We start from the raw sequence: 21,760 nt of genomic DNA on the forward strand, positions 1-21,760 counted from the left end.
GTAAACTGAGTTTTCTCCCAGTACTTTTCCCTAGAACCAACTCAACTGTCCCACGTCTAGCCTAAAAAATAATAATACCCCACGTACTATTAACTCATCAAATTAAAATGATATTTTATTTCGTAAGTTGAAAGTTCTTACAAAATAATAATAATAATTGTTTATATATAACTTGGCAAGTTAACTCCTAGTGATTGCGTACATAAGCTTGCAAAGATTTTACTGACCAATGCAGTAATAGACGTGCAATCATGTGTTTATGTTTTTATAACATTTCTCCGTCTAGCCCAACATGATATTTTCACCCAGCCCAGCAAGTCCGCGGATTTCGAGAAAAATGCAAATGGGCTTTAAATTCTACCATATATATAAACGGGCTGCATAGATGCTACATCATTGTTTCACCCAGCCCACCAAATGGACTAAAAAACAAATGGACTGGCTGACATGTGGGCCAGTAGGTCGAAGCCTAAGAAGGCGTTGGATTTACATCCAACGGCCGGCATTCTTCTTCAATCTCTCGTCTTCTTCCCCCAGCGCTGCCGGGACCGCCTGCTCCAGCCTCCGGCGTCCAGCGGCGTTGTTTTGCGCTCCTCAGCGAAACGCTACCCCGCCGACGGCCAGGCCATCCCTCCACTCCGCACCTCCTGTTATTCTCTGCCGAGTGTAGGCCCACCCCGCACCCGAACCAGTCAAGTTTCCCACTCCTCTCCGTCTGCGACTCCACTGCCGCGTCTTCCCCATCTCCGGGTCGTTCCAGTCTGGGGCCTCGCCGTCGTCCACCGCCTCGGTGCGCTCGGCGCGGCGTGGTCAACATACGAGAGTCATCGGAAGAGGACTGTACGTGGAGAGCCTGACGGCTGGGACCCACGAGGTCCATGGTCGCACGCAAGGAAAGTTCCTCCTTATTACGCACTGTACGTGGACTGTACGTGGGAAGGGCTTCTGTATTTCGCGAAAAAAACGTTCCCCCCGCTGACAGGTCGGACCCACCAGCTATATCTTCGCACGCAAGGAAGTGCCTCCTTATTACGCACAAAAAAATGAATACCCCCTGCTAGCTGGGACCCACCATAGTGGGTGGCTGACTTGTGGGCCTACTAAGTTGACGGGGACGGAGGGCTTTGTCAACTTAGTCAATATGAACGATTCTAGCTCCACTGATCGTACGATGTCCATCCAACGGCCATAGTGCTTCTTCAACCTCTGCTCTTCTTGCTCCAGCCGCCCAAAGCAGCGCCGGTCGTGCCGCCTGCTCCTGCCCCCCGTGGCCGGCTGTGATGCCGCGGAGGCCTCACCGCCCCCTACTACTCCCACCGCTGGCCAGGCATCCCTCCACTCACCCACACCCCCTGTTATTCTGCGGCGACGGCAGCCTCACACCGCAGCCGAACCAGTGAACCCTCGTACTCCTCTCCGCGTGGGCATCCACTGCCGCATCTTCCCCGGCTCCGCGTCGTCCCCTTCCTACGCCTCGCCATCGTCCACCGCCTTGGTGCTCTCGGCGCGGCGTGGTCAATGTGGTCAACGACCGACTTCCATCGGAAGAGTACTGTACGTGGAGAGGCTGACAGCTGGGTCCACGGCCGCAGCTGGGTCCACGGCCACAGCCCAGTTTTTTGTGATTTGCCAAGTAAGTCGCTTTGTCAGGCCTGTTGGGCTGCAAATCTTTCAAGACGAGGAGAGCTTCATTCGGCTGGCCGAGAAAATGGCCTATCAGTAATGAGAAATGGGTTGTACATTTTTAAAACACATCAAACCGGCAATTAGTTTCAAATTTCTTTTTTTCATTTCGAGATTTTAAATTGCATTGATTTTTATGCGTGGACAATATGTTGGATTTTATATTGATATACATTTATTTTTAAAATCAGTTTGAATGTGACTCGAAATTTCGGGATTAAAAACAGTTCGGACCGCACCGAAATATGCAAAATTTCGTACAATTTTTTAACCGTGGCCACAATATGGGCTGTAATGCTAACAAAAAGAATATGGGCTCCAAAAAAACCTTAAGAATTAGCAAATGGGCTGTAAATTATTAGAAATAATGGCAGATGGGCTGTATGCTGTTTTCCACAGATTTGAGGCTTTCCTAAAAAAAGGTTGACGCACAAGCAGTGACTGTTGGATGTCCATCCAACGGCCGTCGTGCTTCTTCAATCTCTGCTCTTCCTGCTCCAGCCGCTCAAACAAGCGCCGGCGGGACTGCCTGCTCCCTCCTCCCCGCGGCCGGCTGTGCTGCCGCGCAGGCCTCACCGCCCCACCGTACTCCCATCGCTGGCCTAGCCATCCCTCTACTCACCCACACCTGCTGTTATTCTCCGGCGACGGCAGACGAACCAGTAAACCCTCGTACAGTCGTACTCCCCTCCGCGTGGGAAACAACTGCCGAGTCTTCCCTGCCTCCGTGTCGTTCCCTTCCTAGGCCTCGCCGTCGTCCACCGCCCTGGTGCTCTCGGCGCGGCCTGGTCAACGTGGTCAACGACCGACATGCATCTGAAGTGGACTGTACGTGGAGAGGCTGACAGCTGGGTCCACGGCCGCACGCAAGGAAATGCCTCCTTATTACGCGCAAAATAATGATTCCTCCACCTGACATCTGGGACCCACCGAAAGGGCCTCTGTATTTCGCGAAAAAACGTTACCGCCGCTGACAGCTTGGACCCACCAGCTATATCTTCGCACGCAAGGAAGTGCCTCCTTATTACGCACAAAAAAATGAATACTCCCCCTGCTAGCTGGGACCCAGTATAGTGGCAGGCTGACTTGTGGGCCTACTAAGTTGACGGGGACGGAGGGCTTTGTCAACTTAGTCAATATGCACGATTCTAGCTCCAGTGACCGTACGATGTCCATCCAACGGCCGTAGTGCTTCTTCAACTTCTGGTCTTCTTGCTCCAGCCGCCCAAACCAGCGCCGTTCGTGCCTCCTGCTCCTGCCTCCCGTGGCCGGCTGTGCTGCCGCAGAGGCCTCACCGCCCCCTACTACTCCCACCGCTGGCCAGGCCATCCCTCCACTCACCCACACCCCCTGTTATTCTGCGGCGATGGCAGCCTCACACCGCAGTGAACCAGTGAACCCTCATACTCCTCTACGCGTGGGCATCCACTGCCGCGTCTTTCCCGGCTCCACGTCGTCCCCTTCCTAGGCCTCGCCGTCATCCACCACCCTGGTGCTCTCGGCGCGGCGTGGTCAACGTGGTCAAGGAACGGCTTCCATCGGACATGAACTGTACGTGGAGAGGCTGACAGCTGGGTCCACGGCCGCAGCAAGGAACTGCCTCCTTATTACGCGCAAAATAATTATTCATTCACCTGACAGCGGGGACCCACTGACGGGCCACCGTATTTCGCGAAAAAAACATTTCCCCCTGACTGCTGAGACCTACCAGCTACATCTTCGCACGCAAAGAAGTGCGTCCAGGCAAAAAAAACGATTCGCCCCCTGACTGCTGGGACCCACCAGCTACATCTTCGCACGCAAGGAAGTGCCTGACAGTCGGGACCCACCTGGTCGAAGCGTACGTAGCGTTGTCGTTCTGGTCGCGAATGTGTACGTACATACTGGTCGATGTAGAGGCGCGCACGTGTCGTAGTAAAGACGCGCACGTAGCATGTACACGTACGTACAGCGGCCAGGGTGCAAGAAAGTAAATACGGCCACGTACGTACATACGGGCGGGGTCTCGAACGCCTACTCGCGCGTACGTACGGCCAGGGCTCGTGTACATGGCTGGGTCAGAACGGAGAAACAGCGTCGTCGTCGTGCTCATGGGGAGCCAACCGGCTGGGTGGGAACGGAATGCGCCGTCGTGTTCATCGGGAGGGCTTGGACGGAACAGCCGATGGAAACGAGGCCTGGCGTACCGCAGAACGGAGGAAACGGCCTTGTGTTCGACCGGCCACGTCGAAACGGGATCCTGTTCATCGGGAGGGGTCTGGCGTACCGCAAAACGGAGGAAACGGACCTCCTACGGTCGAAACGGGGGTCCTATTCATCGGGAGGGGTGTGGCGTACCGCAAAACGGAGGAAACGGACTTGTGTTGGAGCTCTACGGTCGAAACGGGGGTCCTGTTCATCGGGAGGGGTGTGGCGTACCGCAAAACGGGACTGCACGGGATACTGTTCATCTCCACCGTCGACCCCCTCCAGCCTCCACGGGCTACTGTTCATCCACCGTCGACCTCCTCCAGCCTCCACCTGCGACTGTTCATCCACGGGCTCCTGTTCATCCAGCCTCCACCGCACGCTACTCCACCGGCTACTGTTCAACCAGCCCTCTCCACGGGCTCCACGGGCTACTGTTCATCCAGCCCTCCACCGTCTACTGTTCATCCAGCCCTCCACGGGGTGGTCCTATTCATCCAGCCCTCCACGGGGTCCTGTTCATCCAGCCCCAACCGGCTCAATCGATCGGGGTCCTGTTGATCCAGAGGCAACACCACGGGGTCCTGTTCATCCACCCCCACCGGGAACTGTTCATCCAACCCCCCCCCCCCCAGCAACGCTCACTGTTCATCCAGAGGCAGCATCGATCGGCTTCAGTTAGCAGCAGTAGCGAAGGAATCGCTCGATCGGGTTCAGTTAACAGTCATCGATCGATCGCTCGGGTTCAGTAACGCGTAGCCTGCAGTGCAATCGCTCGGGTTCAGTTAGAGCCCAACGCCTCGCACCCACGCGCGTGCGTGTACGAGAGAAACGCGCATCGCTCGGCCCCGACCACCCACCATAACCGGAAACACCCCGATATTTTCCTCACCCTCGGTTCTACCACGGTTTTGTGGGATCCTTCTCCTGCTTTGTGTGATGGATACACTCAAAGGCCACTTGAGCATTATCGGTGATCATACGTCTTGGAATGAAAGCACTTTCAGAGGGAGAGATAATATCATTCAGAACTGGCCTAAGCCTGTTGACTAGGCACTTTGGAATAACTTTGTAAATAACATTACATAAGCTAATAGGATGAAAATCAGTATTTTTTTACTGGCAGGTTCTGAAATTTTGGGTCATGACAATAACCGTGCCATTTACCACTGGTGGCAGGTTACCAATGCCTTACGAGTAGACAAGCACAACAATCCAAATCACAATTCATGGAAGGAAAACATAAAATGAGTTTCCAAATCAAAGTGTACTATTAGTCACGAGGCTTGGGCATCCAAGGCCGCTTTCTTCTTGGCCGCCTTGGCGTCGCTGTACTCGCCGTAGGAGTAGGAGGCGAGGCCCCAGAGCGAGAGCGCGAGCGCCACGCCCTTCTCGCTGGTGAACTTCTCGTGCAGGAAGATGACGGCCAGCACCTCCGTGACCGGGATGAAGACGGCGATGAGGATCCCGGCGAACAGGGTGTGGACGCAGAAGATGACGCCCACGGCGCCCAGGAAGAAGAACTGCCACAGGATGGCGCTCCACACCAGCACCGTGTAGTACCGGGCCTCCCCCAGCTCGAATGCCTGTGCTTCCCTTGAGATCGCCTGCACGCACGCACCACACACACAAAACATCAATTAGTATGTGTGTCTGCCTTATCGTTTTATAGTGTCTAACTATGGTAACGCTGGCGCACTCAGTTACTGTCTGAGGTAGCTGTCCATATATGAGCCGTCCATCGAAAGGAGGAGGATTTGCTATCCATGAGACACTTCCTGGTAGTATTACTTTTTTACTCCCCTGCCCCATTTTATTAGAAGGAGGAAACAAAGATATTGACTGTTCACAGCGCTCGACCAAGCCAAAGTAGCTGAGTCAGATAAGTACCAAAAGCCAACATAGCCAACATGTACTAGCTGGAATGCGCTCGCAGATAGAAGCTTTGTCGATCTTCCGGGATCTTCCTCCTAGTATCTTCTTTCTTTTATAGGAGGATGTGATTATCCATGATTCGCTTATACAAAGAAAGCCTTTCCATCTGACTGTTCCACGTTGGTTTTGCATCATGCCTAGCTAGCTTTTCCTATTACTAAAAATCACGCAGCAATGTGTCTTATATGACGATCGATTGGTGGTGGGCCACGGGCACTGCTGTACAGTTATGGACGACAGAGCAGCTGAGCCTTTCATCACATCTGATGCGTGCGTGGATTTGCACCTTTGGATCGATCATCGGTCGTACGTGCAAGGATCGTGCAGGGACTGTCTGTCAAATTGTGTCGCCCAGATATCATTGTGTCGTGCAGAAATTGTGCGTGGCACTATTAAGCGGGCGGTCAAACAACCTTTTTCCTGTGTGGGTACTGGGGTCTAGATCGATGATTCCTTGGTTTTCTTCACTGAAACCGTGTGGTATCACCACTTAGAGCCAACGGCCATTCGCGTAATGTCGCTTTTGGGCTGCAGCTGCGACGATGATGGCATCCAGGAAAAGAGGGGCTAGGAAGCAACGGCCGCCTGTAGCCACCATCAATAACTTGATTCCCGTGGGTTGCGATCGCTCGTTGTACGAGCACGACGGAACAGCTAGCTAGCTACAGCGCCTCCACGTTACCGGATCAATATGCTCGACCGGGCTCTCGTCGTCTTCAGCATGATCACGATTCACAGGCTAGGCTCAGAGAGCCTGCGCCAATAATTGCTTGGGTCCAATTGGAACGGACGGCGTGGATCGTTTTCGGCATAGGCGTCCTATTGATGCCAATCGCCGTCTGGTCCAAGGCGAAATCATTCGGGGGAATTCAAGTGCCGATGGCTCTGTACTGCCCAGGGGAACTCTGGGTCAGGGTCGTTGCCGCTAGGCGCTGCTCAGTCACGAGTCGGCCACGACCCGTCTCCATGCATGACCCAAGGAAGGAAGAGAAACTACCGTGGCATACTCCTATCCTGCTCCTAGTAGAGTGTGGAGAGAGGGGTGAGTGACATGGGCACCGCACCTGGAAATCGTTGTTGACGATCATGCCGACGGTGCAGAAAGCGGTGGCGAAGAAGCCCATCACCAGCTGCATCTCCATCACCAGCGCGTACGTCACCACGCGCCCGCCGCCCGCGGCCCGCTTGTAGGTCAGCTCGATCAGCGGCAGCACCAGCCCGTACAGCGCCGCGGCGGCCAGGGTCAGCAGGAACCCCAGCCAGTACTGCCCCTTGCTCACCCCGGCGGGGCGGTCCGAGGACACGTGCAGCCCCAGCACCACGGCGCCCACGGTGAGCAGCGCCACCGCGTTCACCGACAGCGCCGTCAGCCGCTGCCGCACGATCAGGAACGCGAAGAAGACGGTGAAGGCCAGCTGCGTGGAGATGAGGATCGCGGAGGTGGACACGGGCACGAACGACAGCCCGTACGCGTACAGGAAGTCGTCGGCGCCGGTCGCCAGCCCGAGCCCCGCGGCGGCGAGCAGTATCCTCGGCGGGGTCAGCACCACCGGCGCGCTGGGGTCGTGCGCGCGCCGGCTGAGGTAGGAGGCCGCCACGGGGAGCAGCAGCAGCGGCCAGCCGCCGGTCTCGAGCCACGCCGAGAGCCACTTCCGGTGCCCGCCCTTGCTGAAGTAGAGGCGGCTCAGGAGCGGCCCGCCCGTGGTGCCCAGCGTCAGCATCCCGCAGTTGAGCGCCACCAGGAACCGCTGCATCGCCTTGCCGCGCGCCGGCGGCGCGGGGCGCTGGTCGGAGTCCTTGGGCGCCTCCACGTCCATGCCTACGCTGCGAGGGTGCGCCTGCGCGTGTCTGAGTGCTGGGTACGGTAGCTGGATGGCGCTTGTCTAGGACTCCATTTTTGGAAGCTAGTGCGCACCGCGCTTTGGAGACAACGATGGCGCCGGCCGGCGGGCTGAGGATATGAATTGAGAAAGGTTTAGCTACTGACATGAGTTTGCCACTGATTTGTACATTAATTGCCAAGCAATAGTGCTACTACAGCTACTACAAAGATCTACAAATGTTTTACTTCCTCTTATCCAAATTAATTGATGCACTATAACTTTGATATAAAATCTCTACTTCTAAAAAAGAGTTGGTTTACCTCCCGCTACCCTATATTACGCCCACAAGCGTCATACAAGCAATCTTGTGCTGAAGCGCATCCAACTAGGACCGGCTCATTTGACGCATGCATTAACTCAATCAAATCAAATCTTAACAAACTCTCAACTAAATCTTAACTTTATACCCAAATCAAATCAAATCTTACCAAAACATCAACTATAATCAAATTTGACTGGCCGATTTGACGCGTGCATTAACTCAATCAAATCGGCACTTTCAAAACAACATCAGGCATCAACTCATCCAAATCAAATCTTAACAAAATCTCAACTAAATCAAACTTTCCTTGCCTTCTCCTGCTCATACCCGAGTCAAATCAAATCTTACCAAAACATCATCTATAATCAAATTTGGCTGGTCCATTTGACGCGTGCATTAACTCAATAAATCGGCACTTTCAAAACATCATCATGCATTAACTCATCCAAATTAAATCTTAACAAAATCTCAACTAAATCCAAACTTTCCTTGCCTTCTCCTGCTCATACCCGAGTCAAATCAAATCTTACCAAAACATCATCTATAATCAAATTTGGCTGGTCCATTTGACGCTGCTCAGGTTCTTATTTTGCGGGGTTTTTCTATGTTTCTTTTTTGATTTTCTTTTCTTCTGTGTCATTTTTTCTGTGACCAATCTATTACTTTTTGCTCGGATCAAAATCGACACTTTTCCAAAACAAAATCCAACCAAATCGGTACTTTTCAAAACAACGTCATGCATTAACTTAATCAAATCAAATCTTACCAAAACATTAAATGTAATTAAAGTTGGCCTTGCCCATTTGACGTGTGCGGGCATTTCGTTTTTCGTTTTTTTTTCTACATTTTGTTTTTTGTTTTTTCTGTTTCATTTTTTATGGCCAACCTATTATTTGTGCTCGGCATACTATCAGAATTGGTACATAATTGTACGCCACGGTGAGTTGGTAGCATCCCCTGCATTCCGATTAAACCTCACCCATCGATTTTTTTATCACACTAATTTATTTAAACCGTTTTAGCCCAATCATCTACTTAATCTGGTTTTTATCTGCTAAATCTACATAAATTATGCAGATCGATCTTCGATATATTATGTCGTTATGGAAAGGAATCAACCACGGTGATCTCTAATCAATCTTTAATAACCAAATCTATGAAAAGAATCAATGTTTGATAACACAAGGCAACATTTATGAAAAGGAATCAATCACATGTCTATAATCTCTTCCTTTGTTATTAAAGGGAATCTATTATAAAATGGCAATCTGTAATAGTCCTTGTTGGTACCCATGACTCCCATCATCGAAGGGACACCCCACCGGTATTTTTATCGTTCCACTCCCACTAGTTTTATTGAATTTTTTTAATTCCTGATCCAGCCCGCACCGCACGAGCCTCTCTTCCTTCTCTTCAGCTATCGATTCCTATCCGTGTAGGGATCCTTCTACAGAATGAGGCTACGCCTCCACCACTCGACTCCTCCTCTCCCCTTGACTAGGGTTTCTATATAAAGCTACATGCAACACGATGCGCAACTACCTATGGATGTCACCCATCTTCCGCCATGGTGAGCGACCCCGACCACCGACAGCGATGTGTGCCCGCTTTGCGACAGCTCGAGGACCAGCCAGGAAGGGGGAGGTGGAGGAGTTGTGGTGTCATGCTCTTCACCGATGATTGAAAGTCGCATGCCCTGCAGTACCCGCTCGATTGAGCTCCTCCACACTCAGTCCTTATGTTGTTGATGTGTTGCAGGAGCCTCCATGGAGGCGGCGGGCAGAGAATATGAAAATTGATGTATGACGGCAATAGAATTGTTGTTGATTACACCACTTTATGTTTCTTGGAATTGAATGGTTTGTCATAGAATATGAAATTTGAGTATGATAGTTGTTAAACTGAAAATAATCTGGTGAGCAATAATAAAATGAAGAATAGCTTCTCGAACATTCCTCGCGGTGGTGGCAGCCATAGCGGCATCGCGGAGCAGCGGGTGGTGATGGCGGCGACCGCAACATCTCGGGGCGATAGGTGGCGACGGCGGTCCTGGGCCAGCACGTGGGCAGAGATGCTCCTCACATCTTGCGCCTGGATCCGCTCCATTCAGCCGTGCCAGAGCTCCTCGGACGTTCCTCATGCCGGAGGCAGCGAGCTACCTATGGATGTCACCCTTCTTCCGCCATGGCGAGCGACCTCGACCCCCGATAGTGATGTGTGTCTGCTCTGCGGCGGCTCGAGGACCAGGCGGGAAGGAGGAGGTGGAGGCGTTGTGGCGTCACGCCCTCGATGATTTAAAGTCGTCTGCCCTGCAGCACCCGCTCGATTTAGCTCCTCCACACTTGTTCCTTCTATTGTAGATGTGTCGCAGTAGCCTTCATGGAGGCGACGGCTGATGAATATGAAATTTTATGTATGACAGTAATAAAATTGTTGTAGATTTAGCCCACTTTGTGTTTCTTTAAATTAAATGGTTTGCCACAGAATATGACATTTGAGTATGACCATTGTTGAACCGAAAATAATCTGGCAAGTAATAATAACATGAAGAATAGCTTCGCGGACATTCCTCGTGGTTGTGGCGGCCATAGCGGCATCACGAAACAACGGGTGGTGATGGCTGTGACCGCAACATCTCGGAGCGGTAGGTGGCGGCGGCCCTGGGCCATCGTCTGGGCAGAGATGCTCCTCACAGCTGGCACCTGGATCGCTCCATTCAGCCGTGCCCGAGCTTCTCGGTTGTTCCTTGTGACGGAAGCGGCGACCGCGGCGTCGCGGAGCGACGGGTGGCAGCGTCCAAGGTCCTGCGCGCTGGTAGACATGCTATTTAAGAGGGTTTTTCATTGGATATTATTTAAGAGGGTCTATTTTTCTAAAGAAAGATTTATTATTTTCTTTCTATACAAGATTTTGCACCTTCGTAGAGTTTATGTTTCATTTCAGTTTGTTGTGAGTGGTATTGCTTAAGTTTTCTTTCAACTAAATGGTTTCCATCGAAGAAAGATCATCGCGGCTCTCTTGCATTATTTATGAGATTACATCTAGAAAGGGGTTCATTGACTCAATATGATGTTTCTTATAATTCAAAAACTCATCATATGATTTGCTTCTCTTTCTCTTTGGAAGTGCTTTAGTTTGGCATTCCCATTTGATCGTCAAAACATAAGCATGCTGGGGAATCACAGTGGTCAATGGAAAGGTGGGATATGGAAGAGGAACTTTAGCGCTTGTTGTAACGTGCTCGCGGCATTTCTCTCCTTCCGCCGTAAGCACACGAGCATTTCTTTGCCACTATATACCCATGGCGAAGGTGAGTTGGGAGTTATCTGGTTTTAAAGGAGAGGGCTCCAGAGAGAAATGCCCTGCTACGGCGGGAAACCAAGTGGGAATGGAAGAATCTGGCTGAAAAGGGGAAGGGTGTGTCGTGTGATGGGGTTTTTGTGTAGGACTCGCATGTTGGAGATAATATGGCGGATCGTTCGGACAACCACATTTCTCCACCACATATGGTCTGGATTTAGGAGAGCCCGGACTGTCTAGACGGTTGAATTTTGGGGAACCTACTGGGCACCCGTACACGCCCAGACATATAAGGGAGAAATGAGCTTCGACCTTGGAGACAACCTTAATTATTTGTTTGATTCATTTATATGCATTGTAGCCCGTAGCAACGCACGAGCGTTCTACTAGTTATACTAAGTGTGCGTCAATTAATATGGATCAGAGGAAGTACTTAACTTTCCAAACTATAATTCTCTCCCCTCTGAATTTAACCCGTTCATCCCCTATTACCAATCATAATCCTTAACATCAGATTGTTTGTAAAAGTTTTAAGTAACTTTCCGGTGCGAGAGGATCGTGACAGCTTGTTGGATAAGTGCAAATAGTTTCGGGAAATGATTAGGATCACCCGACGGATAACCAGGCGTGCGTCTGCCGTCTCCGTGGCCGTTGGATCCGAAACATATTATCTAGACTCGGTTTTTGCAACTGAGTCGTTGTTGCGATTTTCACCACCACAACAACTAGTGTGTTGCGGGATCTGGATCTGGATCCCCTCGAGAGCAGTCCCGAGGTCCTCGTCAAGCTGACACCTCTTCGCATTGTTTCGACCACCATTATCACGCCGATGAGGTCGTGCACAGCCGCGGCCGCCCGCCTCCACCATGAACATCATCCGTCACGGTGCGCCCGAGCTTAGGTGCATCCGTCGTCCTGGGAGAGCACTCGCGTCCGCGTCCACCATGAATTCTTGTGTCTAGCGCTAGCGTGTTGATGCTCCTTGTCCAGCACCGTCGTGCTGCTCGCTATCCGGCGCCCGCGTGTTGTTGCTCGCTGTCCGCGTCCATCGTGAGTTTTCACGTCCAGCATCGATGTGTAGTGAGTTTCCGCAACAAGGTCTCTGTTGCAGAAAAAATTGTAACAAAACCACTGCTGCAAAAGAAAAATTGAACAAGTCCTATGTTGCAATTTTTTTTTGCAACAAGACCTTTGTTGCAAAAAATGTAGCAAGAGCTATGTTGCAAAAATAATCTACAACTTGACCTATGTTGCAAAAAAAACTACAACACAACATGTGTTGCAGTGATAGAAGATGATGCTCGACCGCTCAATCCAGCATATGAGGGCTTGCGAGGTGGCGGATCTTTTAAAAAGATCCACTGGCTGACGCGTAGCAGGGTCCAATAGTTTTGGGCTACAAAGTAAGTACTAGTCTATACTGTTAGAGGGCTGCTACTCGCGAGCGGTCGGATGTGACAAAATCAAGCGCCTAAAATAATTCCTCTTCTTTGCAACAAAGCTCTTGTTGCGAAAACATTTGTAACAGAGATTCTGTTGTGGATTTTTTTGCAGCATAGGTTGTGTTACAGGATTTTTTTTTGCAACATAGGTTGTTGCAGAAATTTTTTCTCTTCATGTTTTTGCAACAGAGGTATTGTTGCAAAAAAAAATTGCAGCATAGGTTGTGTTGCAGGATTTTTTTTGCAACATAGGTTGTTGTAGAATTTTTGTTCTCTTCATTTTTTTTGCAACAAAGGTGTTGTTGCATTTTTTTTTTGCAACTGAGGTGATGTTGCAGAATTTTCTCTCTTTGTCTTCACCTCTATGGTGTTACGAAAGAAAGTTTTGCAACTTGACTGATGTTGCAGAAATATTTCTTGCAACAGATTGGATGTTGCAAAACAAAACACCGCCGTCGTTCGCCGCGAGCCCGTTGAACAGTGGTTACGAAGGAGCGGCGCCACCCATCCCCGCCATGGCACTGCCACCGGCGAGCATCGAACCTCCGACCAGGTCGCGTCACGGGGAGGCGCGCGACTCAATGGGAGCTCGGGGCAGTCGGAGCGGCGCGAGGAGGCGGCGACTCGATGGGAGCTCAAGGCAGTCGGAGCAGCGTTGGGAGGCGGCGACTCGACGGGAGTTCGGAAGGAGCACGAGCGGCGACTTCTCTCAAGATCCAGATCCTACAACAGAGCCATTGTTGCAATGAGAGAGATTGCAACAAAAGGCCAGTTGCAAAAACTAGTGGTGGTGGCTATGGGGCATGTGGCATGCAGACAAGGTGGCGGATGGGGGGCTGTGATCCGCCGGATGATCTATAGAGTTGCTGCTACGCGTCCGCCGGCCGATGTTTAGATTTTATCCGTCGCCTCGACGGTCATTGGATACCCGAGCGGATAGCCGACCGATCCGGTGTCCGCGCCCCGCATGCCCACTCGTTATTTCCCGCAACAAACGCTCTGTTGCAGAAACAAGACAGTCTTGACCCGACCCCGACTGAGCTGCGCCCCGTGTGGCGCCGCCACCAACCCACCGCAAAATCATCCCGCCGCCGGCTTGTAGGAGCTACTCTAGTTGCGAAACCTCCTCTTCTATAATTTCCTGCAAGAAGAGCTTTGTTGCGAAGCTTTCTCATCTCTAATTTCCTGCAACAAGAGCTTTGTTGCGAAAACTCCTTTTCTCTAATTTTCTGCAACAAGTCCCCGGTTGCAAAAACTCTTATTCTCTAATTTTCTGCAACAAGACCCTTGTTGCAAAAATTAAAAAGACATCTCACGCCGCGCCTAATTTTCTGTAACAAGACCCTTGCTACAAAAATTACAACAACATCTCCGGCCGCGTCGCGCAGTCTTCGCTGCCGCCGTTCCGCAACAATGTTGTTGTTGCCGAAACTTGGAGTGTGCGTGGACGTAAGGCGTTGTGATGTGGCTATGTCTAGTGTTGGTGGTGCCAGGACGGTGGTCGCCCCGAAATGCGCGCGGGGGGGGGGGGGGGGGGGGGGATGCGAGGGGGGGTCTCCGATCCATACCTGCTGGAGTCGACGACGGCCACCGCCGAACCCGTCGCCGTCGCCACCAGCTGGATGCCCCGGTCGCCGAACGCCGCCGCCCCCGCCGCCCTCCCAAATCCAGAAGCGTCGCCCTCCCAGAGACACGAGTCAACGGAGGCCAGTTGCACGGATGCTTATCCTGAAACAGTTGCTCTGTTTTCGAAAATGAACGCGTGTAACGCGGAAAGTGGGGCCGTTCTCGTCCGTCTGATCAACAGGCGATCCAACAGACACGCTTTTCCCTACTATTAAGGGGAATAAATTGTTACCAAGTATTAAGCAATCCAAACTATTAAAAAAGTAAATCATAAGAAAAAATCCACAGTTGTAGACCTTAAATAAAAAATCACTACGTTACTTCTTTTTTTTTGCAAAATCCCATCAGTACTGTGCTGACAGTTTATCGATAACACTGATAGGTCACTAAATGCATGTTGACACCGTTTCTGACGGATGAGACCCCATGTAAGTGCTGAGGTGATAAAAAAACTTAACACCATCCAATTGGGCTATTAAACTGGGTGTAGGGCCCACCCGTCAGCGTGCGCACACACTTCTGTGAGCACCTTGTGTGCACACGTACAGTCAGTCGGGAACGCGGGTGCATCATGCATCTCCGCCTGGGCGACAAGCAAGTGTGCGAACACCGCCACCTACTTGAAAAGAGTGTTGCAGCAGCGAGGTGGGCCGGCAAACTGCAAGCTCCACCCCGGCTCAAGAACGCAATATATCTACTCCATTCGTTCCAAAATAGATGACTCAACTTTATATTAACTTTGGAACGGAGGGAGTAACCACTGAGCCGGCCCAGGCATTGTAGTCAGCGGCACACCGAAGAGAATCGAAGCACTATAGCGATTAGGCACCATACCGAACCAGGCACTGTAGCAGTTGGGTACTGTAGCAACCTATCATGATAGCAACTTGTTTTTCATATACACTAAAACTTCAAATATTTTTGAATGCCAACAATTTTGAATTTTTTGAATATTTGGTGGAAAACACAAAGATTTTTTGGGAAAAAACAATTTTCCAGAACATTTTTAAAACCAAAATAGTTTTGGAATTTGTGATTTTTTCTAAAAAATGACAACATTTAAAAAAATTGTATTAATTTTTTAAAAAACAACACGAAACATTTTTTAAATTCCCGAACAAATTTTCAAAAAGAGTGAAATTTTCTAAATTTATGATATTTTTTTGAAAACATGAATATTTTTCTAAATTCCCAAACATTTAAAAGAACTCTTTTAAAAAGGAAAAATCAAAAACGAAAAGAAAAAACCCTGAATAAAACAAAAAATAGAAACAGCAGGAAATAGGGAAAAACAGGCAAAAACCAGACCTAAATCTTCCGAAAGGTTCCCAAAACAGGAGAACTATCGTACAGCGAAATGGGCCAGCAAGTTTCAGTTGGTCGCTCGGCTGCTGTGTGTTTGGTCGACCGTTCGACGCAATGACTGTCGAATAGGATTTACCTACCTTCCCGGTTTACATACAAATAATGAAAAAGGAGGTATCGGGCGATCGGCCCAGCACCGTACAGTTTGGCCCAAGCCCCTAATGTTTCAAATTATAAATTTTGAATGGACGAGACAGGCCACAATGCCTGGTGTTAGTGGTAATTGCAGGCATCAAGGATATCTCTTTCAGCCGTGTGTGTATCAAGCGAATTGCATATGTTACTTATTTCTACTTAGGAAATTGCATCTACTGGGTGGTAGCATAGTTGCCATGTTTCCGGTACGGTGGGAACGAGGAACGGGAACGGGGGACGAGAGTCGGAGGCTGGAAAAAATAGGGTACAGCAGGGGTATACATCTCTAGAATGATTTTTCTAAAGCGGAAACGCGATCCAATCAATTCCGGTACGATGAATCCGGTACGGTACCATGAAACGAGGAACGTGAATCTTTACGGATGCGGGGAATAATTGGCTGGGAGGGACCGAGGGAGTACTTATACAGGGAACTGGCTGGGCTGGGAGCAACTGGCTGCATCGTCAATCCATGAAGACTAAAATAAATCATCTCCTTCCCAATGAAAAATATATTAGCAGCCTTGGAGTAATTGGAGAGCAGAACGAGGAGTTATTTAGGGGAGTGGAAAAGAACGGGGCAGAGAGTAAAACAAGGAGTTCGTGATTGATATGGCTGACCTTTTGCTTACTCGATCGATTCAAGAACCAAGACTGTCGAGTCGAAGCTGAATCGACGATCCGGCTGCGGAAACGCCGAATCCGCATCGAATCTTACCGAATCGACCCTCGTTCCCGAATCTGATTCTGGGTCGATGAATCCGGATCGAGGGACGGCCCACCGTTCCCCGTTTCCGGCTACTATGGGTGGTAGGCTGGGAAGGCGGGTGCCAGGCAGTTTTTACCATATTGTTTGATCTTTTTAAATGGCCTCAACTTTTTTTTCAACTGGTCATAGAATGTGGGGGTTTTCAGTGCACGCTTCGGCAAAACCGAAAAAATGTACTGCCTGTGTGATATCATTGCCAAGTATAATGCTTATTCTGTAGGTTTTCAAGAGAATAAAAGAGAGATACTATCTGATGGTTTTGTTATGACCTCATCTGGTAGATGTGATGATGTATGTTTCTTTCTTTTTTTGCCTGCTAGGAACACTGCTCGAGGGATTTACCTGAGCTTAAAAATGATGTGTTTGATATATTTGGTTTCTCTACTAGGAATTGTTGCATTATTGCTACTGTCAAGACCAAACATAATGGTTTCTTATGGCATCTTGTGATTTTGTATGGGACAGCATACCCTAAACATAAGCTTGAATTTATTATTGAATTGCATGATGTCATGGGATCTTCCTCATGCCCCTCACTTTTGGGTGGTGATTTTAATTTAGTTTAGAGGACCCGGGATAAGAATAATGGTATTTTCAACTCAGAAGCTTGAAAGGCGGTTTGATTGAGGTTTCTATCTCTAGTAGAAGCTTGAAAGGCGCCTGAATTTGACATTCAAATAGAAAACTACAAGGTATTCATATTGCTTAGTGCTTACTATCTACAATGATTAATGTATACACATTCGTTACATCAATCATTTTATTGACGTGATACATGACAAGGATGTACGCCCTCCGTCCCAAAATAAGTGTCTCGACTTTGTACTAACTTTAAGTCGAGACACTTATTTTGAGACGAAGGGAGTATCTTAATTTTGCGGAGATGAAAAGTAGCTTCGCAATTAGAGGTACAACACATAGTTAGTCAGTGTATTTGTAAACTATTAGTTCATCTTCTCAAAATAAATCTTAATCCTCAGACAGACTGCTTTGTATGCTTTTTTGAGAAATAAATGCATAACCTCATAGCGTTACGAGATCAGCTCTTTGAGAAAGTTGCTAGCAGATTTAGTGTTCTATATCTCTCGCAAATAATTCAAGAGTCGTTGTGGTGGGCTTGTTTGACTTTTACATGAGTGTATTTGTCATGGCCTGCACCCAATAGGAATATACAGTAAGTATATCCCTATTTTAAAAGTTTTGCTTTGTATCATTACATGATCTACCAGATGAAGTACTTCTACCCGACATTCAGACTTGGACCAATCTGACGATGTAAATACAGGCAGAGGATTGACCATGGATTTTCGGCATCAATTCAACGTAAAATTCGCCTAGCTAGAATCAACAAGGTCATGACCCGAATAATACGCAGAATCAGCGGAAAAGAAAGCACAGCAGAACCCCATGTTGTTACCTGGTTGTCGACCAAGCAGCAGCCCCAATCAGCCGATTAGGCAGATAAGTGCATGGTGCACCCGTTAGCTGGTTGTCGCAGAACCCTGTACAGTCTGCCAGTCTCTAATGCCGCCGGCCGCCGCCGCTTAGATCACGCCGCCGCCGCTAAAGGAATCGCGCACAATCCCGAAGAAGCGCCACAGGCAGTTGGAAGGAGCGATCCTTTTTTTCGTTTTCAGAAAAGCAAGGGGCGATCTCAGCGGTGTTGTATCGTTGTGATCGCTACTTTGGTCCAGCCCAGTACAAAGCAATATGCAGGCAGGCTGGGGGCCCAGGGCGGCCGGCCCTCTCCCCCGGGCAACTTCATGTTACTCAAAAGAAAAAAGTTACTCAAAACAAAAATCACTGGCAATTTCGTAGCACCTCTCAGTTGTGCTTTTACATGTTACTCACGGAGGGATAAGACTTATATTTAGAAATGGAGGGAGTACATTTGAACCATTCGGTGTGTTTAAATTTGAATAATTTGATTTGTAAACTATATTCATGATTTGCTTGAACCTTCATATTTATTTTTATTTTTTACATGTGTGCTAATATATAGTTGCAATGTAAACTAGAATTGCATAAGATAGAAAATAAAATAAAATTATACTTCATTATATTTAGAGGATCGGCTAGGTCCGGCTAAAAGTTAGTGGAGTAAATATACTCCACTAAGAGCATCTTCAATAGAAGATGTATATGCAAAAATAACTACCTTTTGCATCTCCGAAGCCCAAAAACATCACTCCAACAGATGATGTAGATGCAAAAAAAAAAATACATCTTCACCTCCAGAGATGTAAAACACAACACCTCGCGGTGCAAATTTGCATCTCCGCCGACTAGAGATGTAAAAAGGGTAGCCACGCGTCAATCGCCCAACCGCCTTCCGCTCCCTTCCATGCGACCGCCCGCCGCCTGCCCAACTCCACCGCCGGCCGAATACGCAAAAAATCAATGACGCCGTCGCCGGGCCCGCCATGACTTCTCCCCACTGTCCCCCGCAACCTGCCTCGCCGGGCCGCCGCCCGCAACCACCAATCCCCTTTCGGCCGTCGCTTCAAACCGAAGCATCTCCAGTAGTCCGGCTGGCCTAATGCCTTCCACAGCAAGGCCGTGGATGGGCTAGGCTTCTTCCTAGCCAAGACCCCCCGCCGGAGGTAGGGGAGGCACGCCACTCAGCCCGCCCGACGGCCGCCCGCAACGCCGAGCTCCCGCCTTCTTCTTTGCCGAGCTGCGGCCATCTCCTCTGCCAACCGTCGCCGCCGCTGAACGGCTGCCCAACCCACAGCCGCCGATTTCGTCCACCCCGCAAGCAAGGTGTTCGACGAAATTCCCCAAGGTAACGAGGGAGTATATTTATGAGACCGTGCGGTGAATGCATAAGATGAAGCACATCTGCGGGATGACGGGCGACGGCGAAAAAAATTCCTCCAACCCGTAACGAGGGAGTATATTTACTCCTTCGACGTGGCTCGGAGTAAAATTTATCCTCACTTAGACAATAGGGGACCGGTTCGGTGCGGCATAAAAGAGAAACATAATTCATCCTCGTTTATAGCCCGGTAGAGGATTCGTTATAGTTGCCTTAATGGCCCGTGGTTGGCTAAAATATTTTGTTCGGCCGGACAGGGCCAAATCTGACCAGCTCAATGCAAATGGGACTTTTAAATCATAACAAAAGAATGAAAAAAAACAGAGTCCGCTCAAAAGAAAATTGTAACGCCCCGAGACCGACGCTCCTGACGCCTCCCATGTTTTTCGTTGTCGCCGTGTGATTTATTTATTTGTTGCATTCATCATTGCATCATCCGCATTGCATCCGCATGTTTTCTTAAAACTTGTAGTTGCTCGTAGTTGCCGCGTTCCCTTTGTCTTCGTTGACGTTCCGTGACCAACCATATTTTGTTTCCCTCTTGCCTGGCTTCCTAACCTCTCTGCACATCCCGCAAACCCCTCGCGTGTGTGTCCGAAACTTCCCCGAACCTGAACCGGACTATCGTTACCATTGAATCCGGATCATCCCCTAACTTCTATATAACATCTCCGTTTTCTTAATTGGACATCCTAACCTATATTTTTCCCAGCCGTCCGATTACGATCGTAAGGTCGTGATAGCCCCTACCCTAATCTCATTGCAGTATAAATAGTGGACAACCCTAAAATCTAGGGACCTGTCCCATCCACCCAGTCGCGCCGCCACTCCACCAAATCCCCATCGGGATCCATCCCTCCCCAACCATCGCTCGCCACCTACAGCCTCCAGATCCCCTCGCCCTCCACCTCGCTCGATCCAGCGCCTCCCCTGTCCCTCCTCGATTCCCACCGAACCACCCAACCAATCCATCGATCCAACATCGTTGATCCCTCGATCCAGGAGCTCTTGCCCGAGGCTCCAAGCTTCCCTGCCTCCACGAACACGAGCACCCATGGCCTTGTGCCCCTGCTGTCCTAGCAACAGCAGCAACATCCTCGCCGGAGTCACCACCGGGGCTTCAGCCATGCCAGAGGCCTCCTCCTCGACTCTCCCCGTGCGAGCACAGTGCCCGCTTGCGCTTGGGCCAAGGACCCCGACGGCCACCCCGACAGCCCCGCCGCCAGCCGACCGAACCAGCAGATGAGCGCCATGCCCTTCCCTTCTTCCCCCGTTCCCTCTGGTTCCCTCTCTCACCTGCTCCCTGTCTTCTCCAGGAAGCCCGCAGGAGCATCCATGGTCGTCCCCGTCGCCTGCCTCCTGCCTCCCGAGCCTCCTCGTGCGGCTCCACCTCGAGGCCCCAGCTCTGCCGGACCAGCCGTCGTCATCACCCGAGCAGGTTGCCGCCGCCAAGTCCCTCGCCTCGCGCGCCAAGTTTGCCGTCGTCGCTCCCCTGCATCGCCGCTGCCTGCCTCTGCCTGTGTCCTCTGCTTCTTCCAGGACGAGGCGCCCGCTCGCCCGCGCCTCGCGTTGACCGCGCCTCCCCAACCTCCTCGCTCGGGCCAGCTGCCGATCTGACCCAGCCAACGCTCCTCCCCACCGAACCGGGCCGAAGCCCATGGGTGAGCAGCCCCTCCAGCCCCTCTGCTCTGTTGGCCCAAGTGTAGTTTCGGCCCGATGCGTGTTTTTTCCTCTGTTGCGATTTTAGCTATTATCCTCAGGATTGCTGTTTTACAGAAAAACCCTCATGATCATGCATTTAATAACTCCAGAACTGTGCATCTTATGTAAATAATTTATATATGAAAAATGCTTAGAATTCTGTCTAGTTTCATAATTTGCAATTTTCATCCATGTTTAAAATGCTTAAACTTGTTGTTTGTTTAATTTTGTATAAATGCCATGTTAAAATGGTTTATTTCATAACTAATTAACCGTAGCTCCGAATTTAATAAACTTTATATGTAAATGGGGTAGAAAAATGCCTAGTTTAACATGGTGCACTTTATTTTGCTGTTTAACAACATTAAAATTGTGTTTATGGCAGAACAGTACGAAATCCAAAATATGCACATGAGGATTTTCCGGAATTGTTGTTTGTTGTTCCAGCCTCATTTAAACTTGCCTAGATAGGTAGTTTTCATATGCTTCACCCCTTGCCATGTTAATCTACATTTAATATTGTTGGGTACATAAACGAGAGAACTAAATATTTGATGTGGTGGTTCGTTAATATGCAACTCGTTGCATATTGAGCTTCACTTAATTTGTAGTGTTGTTTGTTGCATTTGCCAGGCCATGAATCATTAAACCGGA

At 49.7% G+C, this 21,760-nt stretch overlaps 1 protein-coding gene across 2 annotated transcripts; it reads right to left on the reverse strand.

Annotated features, from left to right (window-relative positions):
* Positions 1-4,964: 4,964 nt before the first annotated feature.
* On the reverse strand, positions 4,965-18,193 carry LOC123121784 (purine permease 3). Of its 2 annotated transcripts, XM_044541834.1 has the most exons (3): positions 18,005-18,193; positions 6,870-7,756; positions 4,965-5,477 (listed from the first exon to the last, which is right to left on the reverse strand). In XM_044541834.1, the coding sequence occupies exons 2-3, from the start codon at positions 7,620-7,622 to the stop codon at positions 5,148-5,150; spliced, it is 1,083 nt and encodes a 360-aa protein (XP_044397769.1). In that variant the 5' UTR covers positions 7,623-7,756; positions 18,005-18,193; the 3' UTR covers positions 4,965-5,147. The 2 variants fall into 2 exon arrangements, with proteins under 2 accessions (XP_044397769.1, XP_044397770.1); XM_044541835.1 differs by lacking the exon at positions 18,005-18,193 and having other exon boundaries at positions 6,870-7,757.
* Positions 18,194-21,760: the final 3,567 nt, after the last annotated feature.

This window comes from Triticum aestivum, chromosome 5D (genome assembly GCF_018294505.1).
Source record: "Triticum aestivum cultivar Chinese Spring chromosome 5D, IWGSC CS RefSeq v2.1, whole genome shotgun sequence".
NCBI lineage: Eukaryota > Viridiplantae > Streptophyta > Magnoliopsida > Poales > Poaceae > Triticum > Triticum aestivum.

Excerpts from the sequence above, each read along its gene's own strand:
- LOC123121784 (XM_044541834.1), bottom strand. The coding sequence starts at position 7,622 with ATGGACGTGGAGGCGCCCAAGGACTCCGACCAGCGCCCCGCGCCGCCG. Across the intron at positions 5,478-6,869 it reads TCGTCAACAACGATTTCCAG|GCGATCTCAAGGGAAGCACA; the intron begins GTGCGGTGCCCA and ends GCGTGCGTGCAG.